Source organism: Sceloporus undulatus, chromosome 4 (genome assembly GCF_019175285.1).
Source record: "Sceloporus undulatus isolate JIND9_A2432 ecotype Alabama chromosome 4, SceUnd_v1.1, whole genome shotgun sequence".
Lineage (NCBI taxonomy): Eukaryota > Metazoa > Chordata > Lepidosauria > Squamata > Phrynosomatidae > Sceloporus > Sceloporus undulatus.
In genome coordinates this window covers 110361566-110371446 of record NC_056525.1, presented here as the reverse complement: position 1 = coordinate 110371446, position 9881 = coordinate 110361566, and the positions used below count along the sequence as shown (strand labels likewise).

The 9881-nt window shown below is 39.4% G+C and overlaps 1 protein-coding gene across 3 annotated transcripts in view; it reads right to left on the bottom strand.

Annotated features, from left to right (window-relative positions):
- Nucleotides 1–300: 300 nt before the first annotated feature.
- The window catches only part of LOC121928728 (putative ferric-chelate reductase 1), a 36324-nt gene continuing 26743 nt past the window's right edge, over nucleotides 301–9881 (bottom strand). For all 3 annotated transcript variants that reach the window (XM_042463842.1, XM_042463839.1, XM_042463840.1), the window contains 5 exons: nucleotides 7989–8086; nucleotides 4218–4276; nucleotides 3045–3182; nucleotides 2913–2938; nucleotides 301–1545 (listed from right to left, as the gene is read on the bottom strand). In XM_042463842.1, the coding sequence (XP_042319776.1) occupies nucleotides 1456–1545; nucleotides 2913–2938; nucleotides 3045–3182; nucleotides 4218–4276; nucleotides 7989–8086 (411 nt within the window). In that variant the 3' untranslated portion in view covers nucleotides 301–1455. The remainder of the gene's footprint in view (nucleotides 1546–2912; nucleotides 2939–3044; nucleotides 3183–4217; nucleotides 4277–7988; nucleotides 8087–9881) is intronic.

The window sequence follows — 9881 nt, the reverse complement described above, 5'->3', positions numbered from 1 at the left end:
GCCACTGCATGTGTGGGACTTGAATAAGTAGTCCATAGTTTGGCTCATTTTCTTATGTGCTCTCACATGGAGGATCTGAGCCACTTGCTCACTTTTCTGTCATGGTTCACTTATACTCTTAATTGTATTGCCGATCCAATATCCTGTTTGGTGACAGGGTGCATGTTTGTTGTTGTTGTTGTTGTTATTGCTGTTGTTATGTGCCTTCAAATAGTTTCTGACTTATGGTGACCCTAAGGCAACCCTATCATGGGGTTTTCTTGGCAAGACTTGTCCAGAGGAGGTTTGCCATTGCCTCCCCTTGAGGCTGAGATCATGTGTCTTGTCCAAGGTCACCCAGTTGGTTTCATGGCCAAGCTGGTAATCAAACCCTGGTCTCCAGAGCCATAATCCATTGCTCACGCCACTATGCCACACTGGCTCTAGGAGGATTGTACATACACTAATTAACTGTATACTTTAGAGGAACAGTGTGTGTTTCTGTGTGGAGTAATGGCCCAGATTCTAGGCCCAGATTTTGTCTCAACTGTTTCTTTGTTACATTTATATGCCACTTTTCCTCCAATGAGTCTAAACATATGCTTCCCATCCCTAATTTTATTGACACAACAACCCTGTGGGGCGGGTTAGGCTGAGAGATAATGACTGGTCCTAAGAGCTTCATGGCCAAGTGGAAGTTTGTGATTCTGTTTCCTTAGTCCTATACCTTTGTGAAACTACCTAGCATAGCTGATAGATAGTGATCATCCCATTTTTTATTCCCACTTCTTCCTGTAATCTGTGTCTTGGGTGGGAGCATAATTAGTGGATGAAATATCCTACTTTTACTTATAACATTAACAATGCAATTATTTTTCTTTTGTAGATCTCAAACAGCATTTGTAGTTTGGGAAGAGCCAAAATCCAAGATTTCTAACACAGTCAATGGGATTTACTGTTAAAGAAACGCTTGTAGAATTACAGTTCTTCAGTTTGTAGCATCCAAAGAGGAACTGGATTGTATTTCTATTAGACAAGCTAATAAAGCCTCTATAGTAGCTTGAATCTGTCTTAAGAGTTAAATGGTATATACAATCATATATTTCAGAGTAAAAAAAATAACATTTGATTATAACAATTACATCATAAAAAAGGCATCAGTTTTCCTTACTCTAGTTTTAACATCTGTGGATTACGCAATGTCTGTGGAAATGTCTATCATATATATCAGATATGCACATTTACTCCAGATCATGCTATGTATTTCTATCATGATTCATACTTTGATCTGTGATCCTTGAATCTATCTTTAAATCAGATTTTAGACAATATTCTGCACAACATTCTGTTTTGAAGACAAAGTCAGGATACTATTAGCCATTGCAGAAGTAAAATTTCTGACAATCTCTTTTTGGGGGATACAGGTTGTAAAACAGCAAGTGCAGTTCTCATTTCCCCACCAAAGAAACATTCATTTTATGATCTTCCAATACCTACAAGCAGAACTATTAAAAATGCCAGGTTGCCACACAGATATATTAGCAGTAGTAATAGTTCGTTTTTCACCTAGAAAAGAAAAACACATAGACATATGCATAAATGTTTGTTTTGCTCAGCAGTTGTCTCTACTAACAGTTATATAAAATCCCAGCTCCCCAGCAGGGAAAGGAAAAGATACTAAGAGAAAGCTGAAAATTAATAATCTGGAAAAACATTCCAAAATGTCACATTTCCCTGCAAAAGGCAATGAGAACAATAAGCTTTTAGTTCACAATAATCTAGCTGAACTGCCCTGTGGTGCCAAAGAAGAAACAGCTAAGATGCTCTCCACGATACATGTATAAGAAGCATGAGAGCTGCTGCAGTCACTCCTGGTTATATTATTTACAGATAATCCCTCATCATCCAGGATGGCATCACAACACAATGCCACACCTTCATCATTATATAGGTTACCTTCTAACCTACTAAACACTTTTAAAAGGCCAGCACACCTCCCTGGTGAAAAGATAACAGACCTAGAAAAAGACTGCTGCCTCCCACCTGAAACTCAGGGGTAGTACAGACCGCCCTTTTCAGGGCAGTCTATGGGCTCCCATTTCTGGTCCACAGCACTGCCATAGCAACCAAACCACCTGGCAACACTGCGGACCAAAAAAGGAGCAGCCCTTATGACGTCTCTCCCTTTGTGTGATGTGTGGGCACTGATGCCCACACGTCATGTACACGCCCCCCATGTGGACGGGGTAGCGCTGTAATGGAACTGCCTGAACGTAGTAGGGCTCACAACCATGCGGATGGTGTGCGATCCCGAGTGCTACTATCGCCACCAGTACATGTGTACTGTGCCTGAGATATAGGACACTTTACCGTGCAGCTGGAGGGTGCTTATCGCGCCTTACCAGCAGCGTGAAAAGGAGCTCCATTTCAGAGCTCTTTTTGGCCGTGCGCATCATTGGTGCAGCAACCAAATGGCCATGCCAACGATACAGAGGAGAAAGGGGCCACCAAGGACACCCCTTTTCCGGGCCGTCCATTTTGTCACTTCTCCGTGGCCCGGAAAAATGCTGGATTAGGGCCACAGGGTTGCCGGTAAGGCTGCCCTGGCCCCAATTCAGCGCTAAAAGGGGCAGCACAGACCCAGCCCTTTGGGGCAGTCTGTACAGCCCCAGAGAGACACACAGAGAGAGACAGTAAAGGGAGGGAACTTGGCAATGGCCATACTCACTTGGCTATGTTGTATATAATGTGCAGACAGACATATTAAATGTAACCCCACCAAAAGATAAGCATTAGACCCCTGAAGTGTAGACTGTCAATGGGAATTCGAAGTTAAGCTTGCAGTGGAAGAACCATGACTTCCAGTAGTAGGGCTAGTCCATCCAGAAACCTCTCATACAAGTCCATACAACTGCAGCAACAAAAAGATTTACCTTTGGTTGTGGATCTTCATAGATTTCTGGAGAAAGTAAAAGACAAAACAAAAATTAACAAAATGAATTCCAACATTACTTCTTGTCTTTGTTAAAAACACAAGCTTTTTGTGGATTCCAATCAAGCATTACCTTTCTTTTTCAACCAAAGATTTACATCCAGCATGATGGCTAGTAAGGCCTCCCAGCCCACAAAGCCTCCCATTGTTTTGACCATCCACTGGCTAGAAGTGTTGCTGAGCATTTGCAGTCCCAGAAATATGGCAGAAACTAAAGAGGAAAGAAAGACCAGTCATGGCAAACCCTCAGCATTTGGATGACAAATTATTTCATGGCCCTACACTCACCCACACATCACTCCCTTCTATAGAATAACAGACTGCTAGGAATTTGAGCTGATTAAAAAAAAACCAACCCAAAAACTGGTGATAATTTCAAACATCCAGTCATCCACCTGTTTCTGGAGTACTTCTACTGACCCAATTCACCATGAAATTCTAGATAGAAGATTGAGATTTCTTTACTATAAATGTATAGGTGGGTTTATTATGTTGCAGTTTCCCATAAAGTAGTGGTTGGGAATATCTACTGATATTTTAGACTAGAACTCCTATACACCTCAGCCAGTATGGCAAATGATTTGTTTATTGATGTGATTTATATCTTGCCTTCCTCCTTATGCCTTCCTCCCTAACCTATGGCATCATGGAAACTCTAGTCCAAACATCTAACAGGCCAGTGGTTCTCCACTACTCCAATAAAGAATTCTGGGAATTTTAGTTGGAAATAGTAGTGGGAATTTGCTAATAGTGATCCTTTCCCAGTCCACAGCATTGTAACTTATTAGATAATGGAGAATAAATTATTGTTAGACAATATTGGTATGCCGTGTCTGATTTCTATAAACATTGTCTAGAACCCTTTCAGTTTTTGTTACTGAACAAATATGAGCCACCTGTGCTTGGGTTTCTGTGGGCAGTACAAGCTAGGAATATCTTCTTTCGAAACAAAAACTTAGCTCCTTGTAAACTGATTCTGTACTTGGAGGCAAGCCACCATGAGTCCTTCGTATGTATATTAGTTGCTTGTTGTATTCCAAGTTTCTACCTACCACTGGAGTTTCTAAGCATATGTGCTAAGGATCAGGGTGTTGACATTCCACAGCAGCTATCTGGTTGCTGTTGTTGTGGATTATATCCCATTCTCTGCCACATCATTACAGTCGTGTAAATTTCAAGACTACATTGCTCAATGCGAATTGAGCATTAAACCTTTAAGTTGAAATAGAAATATTCATCTACTTACCTGCCAAAACTTTGATGACTAATGCATTTAGCATGTGAAACCAATTAAAAACAAACCTCCTGTTGGTGCAATGCAAAACACTGTGTTAGATAACTTTGTTCTCCAAGGTGTAAACATTCATTGGTTGCAGAGCTACAGCATCATGCCTACTCTTTCCACCACTCTTTATTTGTAATGGAGCAGATTTTAAATAAACACACTTGGTTCCACTAAACCATGAGTGCACATGTTTGTTTGTTTTTGGCTCTGAGTATTTCATCCACAGTCCAGTAGGGGAGGCAAGAGCTGCACATGCATATTCATGCTTCCATGCATGCAGACCTCTCTGTTCACTTCACCCCTAACAATTTCCATAGGGATTATGTTTTACTCACTGCTAGCAGTAGTTGGTAAAGAACAATTCAGAGTCAAAGTGGACATTTTTTATTTTATTTGTCATAGCACATGTTTCCTTACCTATGTACTGTATTTTGTGATTTCTAAGTGGAAGGGAAATACGGGCTTAATTTGCAAATATGATTGAAGTGTGCATCTCTGAGGAAATCCTATTGTGGGAGGGGAAATGTGTCACAGCAGGGAATACAAATTCAATGTAATATTTAGTTTGACCCTTAAAAGCCAGAGAACTGCCCCCCCCCAATACACACAGTTCAAGTAGGGTGTGAGGAAAAGTAGGTGAGATCCTGAAATCCCCACAGACCATGCAGACAAGAACCAAGGACTGCCACATATAGCCACAGGACTACAAGTTATGCAACTCCTGTACTATTTGGCCGCATCTAGGGCTGCAAATGACCAGGGCTTGGCTAAGGTACTTTCTAAGACAATGGCCATGATGGCTGATTCTGGGATCTGAACTCTATAAAAAAAGTCATTTATTCAAGCTCTGCAAGTGACATAACCACACTATGGAATCACCATGTTCAGAGACAATATGCCACACTGAATATTGTTTACTGGTGGTCAGTTACAGGGAAAGGCTGTAATCTTTGTGCCATCTCTGTAGGCTTTCTAAAGGTTTTAAATGTTGGCTACTGTAGGGAACAGGATTCTAGACTAGAGGAGCCTCTGATCTAATCCAGGAGTCCTGTCTTGTGTGTGTGTGTGTGTGTGTGTGTGTGTGTGTGTACACTAGTGTATTTACTTCACAATCCCATATTAGCAAATTCATAATAATAATAATAATAATAATAATAATAATAATTATTATTATTATTATACCCCACCTCTCCAATAAGATCGAGGTGGCTTAATCACTTTTATAGAATTTGTTTTTCTATAAGTCTGTTCATCTGTAAACAGATTTAGGTTACCTTCCAGGTACAGCTCACATAATCCCTGCCTATAAGGGCTGACATTGATGGGATTTGCAGTTCAAAAGTCTGGAGGAGATCAGAGGTTGCTTATCCATATCCCAGAGATTCGATGAATGAAGTCTCACACGGACGCTATGAAGGCATCTGGAAAGCCTCCACAGTTGGTGGCCATAGCAGCAGGTTAGGTAGAAGCCCCCAGAATGGCATTTGAGTAGAAGGTATAGGGACAATTCAAGAGAAAGAGTATGCTTGACACCTTCTGCTACCCTTTTGTGTGTGTGTGTGTGTGTATATACATATAAAGAGACCACAAAGAATTGTGTGATAATATTCACTCACCTACCCCATGGGATGTTGTACAAAATCTGCAAGTAACCTTTACTGGGTGCTCCACTAGTACTCCTATACCTAGTCTCCCCTGAGAGCTGTCATCCCTATCTTATTAATAATTGCCTAATTCACAAAATGCTGAAGTGGCTGTGGCTACGCTGTGGTTGAATGAATTGCACTTTCCATATAATCAAAGACTCATGATTCTCTTGTGCTATTTCACACATCCTAGGGCTGGGCTCCAGTGCCATAAACTGGTTCCAGGGCTTAATAAGTCTTACCTATGAGCTATAATCAATGCCTGTGTGAGTACAACCCATATTTTATGATGTAGCTCAACACTGCACTCTAGAGTGTCTTGTAAGTTACCACCCAGTGTGTCTTGCAAATCAGTGATGATCACTTTCAGACTGCAGTTTTCCACACACTTATCTGGAAGTAAGCCTCACTAAACCAAATAGGTCTTATTTCTGAATAGATCTCTACTCTACCCATCTCTAATGGACAAAATATTTTGTATACCTTGTAGCCTGATTATTTATATATAAACATAAACTGAAATAAACAAAATGATCAAGCACTTCAGATATATGTCTCAATTTAGAGAGTACAACAGGCGGTTAAAAGATGCCTAAAGAAAGAAAAAAAAAACAAAAGAAAGAAAGAAAGACAAAAAGAAGAGAGACAGAAGACAGCTTCTGTATTAGCTGTTATTAGCTTCTGTATTTATCTGTGAAGCAAAATACAACAAAATCTACAGAACAGCTATACCTTTCTTGGCCCAACTAAAAAAACACAAAATAAATCATGCAGAGTTGAAGCTCCACCAGGTCCTTCTTTAGGCAAAAGTGTAAATAATCATATGGGAGAAGAAAAAATATTAGAGTCATAGGCTTACATTTTATCTTAAGATATTACTTCTGTTGACTTAAGATGGTCTGGGATCTGGTATCTTGACCCAATGAAAGTATTGCTGCTTTGTGGGTTTTCTTATATTTCATTGCGTGGCCAACACAGCTGCCCCTGAATATGTTTCCTGGATTTCAAGATATCAAATTTAGCCACAACAAGTGAATCCTAAGCAAGAGGGAGCCAAAGGATAGGGAATTAATTATTTGAGTTTCTACCTCCAACAAAGGTAAAACTCTTTCATTTGGAATACATTTTGCATATTTTATACAATACCTACAGGTTTCTACAAATGTAACAGTACAGAGAGTTCTTGGGAAATTCAATGTTCCCTGCCTAAGAAATGGGGCAGTAGCCTCCACAAGCCAGAGATACCTTGGATCTCAAGAGGAGCTACATTTTTGTTGATAGTGGAGTTGAAATTTGATTATGTGGACTTTACTTATCTTTGTTTCTCAGAATCCTCTTGGCCAAAAAAGGGAGGGACTGGCCTCTGCCTGCATTGATATCCCTCTAGACCAGTGGTTCCCAAACTTTTGTCCTCCAGATGTTTTGGACTTCAGCTCCCACAATTCCTGACTGTTGGTCAAACTGGCTAGGGCTTCTGTGACTTGAAGTTCAAAACACCTGGAGGACCAAAGTTTTGGAATTCCTACTCTAGACCATCTTAAGACAAAATTTAGGTCTGTAATTCTAACATGATAATTTTTTCTTCTCCCGTATGATTTTTCACACCTTTGCCAGATGAAGAAGCCAGTGGAGCTTTGAAAGCTTGCATGATGTCCTTTGTACTTAGTTGGCAGAAGAAAGGTATCACTGTTTTATGGATTTTGTTGTATCTTGCTGCACGGCCCATACAGCTACACCTAAATATGTCTTCTGTATCTTGTTATTGATTAGGATAGAATATTTCTGTAGGGCCCTTTCACACTACACAATTATAGAACTGCATTGTACTTTAACTGGCTTGGGTCCATTCAATGAAATCCTGGGATTTGCAGTTTAAAGGAGGAGAAGTTAGAATTCCCATCCACAATGTTCATCTAGTGCCTCATCAACTATAATCCCCAGGATTCCACAGGATGCACCCATGGTAGTAAAACTGGAATCATGGTGCTATAATAGTGCAATGTGAAAGGGCCCTAATTTAAGCAACATTTCTTAGCAACACAGTAAATATACAATATATTATACTAAAATAACTGGATTTACTGACCTATTATTTGTAAGAGAAGGTCGCAAAAATGCTATCACTGGTTGAAAGAATGAAAGGACCATGACAATGCATCCAATAACAGCATGGGCTCCTGCATTCTGTGGAAGATAAAAATTTGTAATTTACATTTGGTTAATACAACTAGTATAGCCACTTCATTAAAAATATGTTATTTTACATGCATATAGACCACATCCCAATTCCTTTTGTGCATAATATAGTAAAGGTGACAAAGAAAAGCAGTAAACAGAGTGAAAGCTAAAGCAAGTGGTATATTTCTTTTTCTTTAATACTGAAACAATCTTATTTCCCCCCCCCTCAAAAAGGGGCCCCCCCAGAAAAGGGAAATGTGTCAGGGGGCTGTAGCATTTGTTGATGTAGGGTTGTTGTTTTTTTGGAGAGGAGGTTAAATATCCAAATGACGTTTCTACTGTCTCAAAGTATTTTCATGCAATTCCCAGCAACAGCTGCAATATTTTATTCCCACCTTTGAGTGGGTTTCTTCTGAATTTTGCAGCATATCAGGGGGGAAAGTATTTTTCTCCTCTTTTCTGTTAATACAGCTTTGCAAGCTTGCATGATAAAATTATGTACATATGCATATTTCTTATTTAAGCATTATGAATAATAAATAAATCTCTTATTTATTTAAACACATATTATGAATAATAATATTTCAACATATTTAAAAAAAAATACTGATTGTTAAGGTTGCTGAGGTAGCCCAAACATCCAAATTATTGTGGATTGTAAAGGGTCAGCCAACTGAAGACTTTTTCAGGGATTAGAAACTGTTTATGGTTTCTTTTAAGCAATAAGAAATCTGACTATGCAATAATTTGTGGTTATAATTTTTATTAATTTTAGAAGGATTATTTAGCTGGATCTGTAATGGTAAAATAATATTTTTTATTATTTTATTATTCTCCCCCCCCTCCGATTACAGTTGGAATTGGGGAGTCAGAGCCCTTTTGTGTACTATGTCTTTCGTCTTCTTTTCTCTATTTTCTCCATCTTTTTATTTTCTGACTATATATTACTTTGATTTTAAACTAGATTGTGCATGTTTTAAAATTAATTTTAAAAGAGAAAGGAAAAAGGGGGCTGCTGTCTAGATATTTATATTTATTGAACAGCAAATAGGCCGCACTTAACAAGTCTAAACCATATTTACATCCAAATAAATGTTTACTTTTATGCATTTAATTTTATATTTCTATCCTGTCTTTTCTGTAGTGAGCTCTAGGCAGGAAATGTTACTTTCCTTCCTCTCATGTTATCCTCACAACGATGTTGGTAAAGCTTTATGTGTTTGTATGTGAACGACAGCTGGGGGAGGGATTGGCTCAATGTCCCCGTGCCCATGAGTTTCATGGCTTAGTAAAGACTATAACCCAGATATCCCAAGTCCCAGTCCAGTTCTTGTTGTGTGCCTTCTAGTTGTTTCTGATTTATGGTGACCCAAAGGCAAACCTATCATGGGGTTTTCTTTGTAACATTTGTCCAGAGAGGGTTTGCCTTTGCCTTCCTCTGAGTCTGAGAGAGTGTGACTTCCAGATGCTGATCAGACAATGGGTTTCCATGGCTGAGAAGGGATTTAAACCTGATCGCCAGGGTCATGGTCCAACACTCAAACCCCTATACCACATTGGCTGTCAGGTATGTATTCCAGACATTGTACCATACTGGCTCATGTGAGCCATACTAGCTCACAAGAATTAAACTGTGATTTTTTTAATGGGATCATCAACTGACAATCCTAGGGCCACATATGACAACCTAGAGGTTCAGTGTGGGATCCTAGCTGACAGACCAGAAGAATGTGGGATAGGAAGCGGTCACTTAGAGTGTGGGTATGGGTACACAATGGCTATAAGTGCATGATGCCCAGCA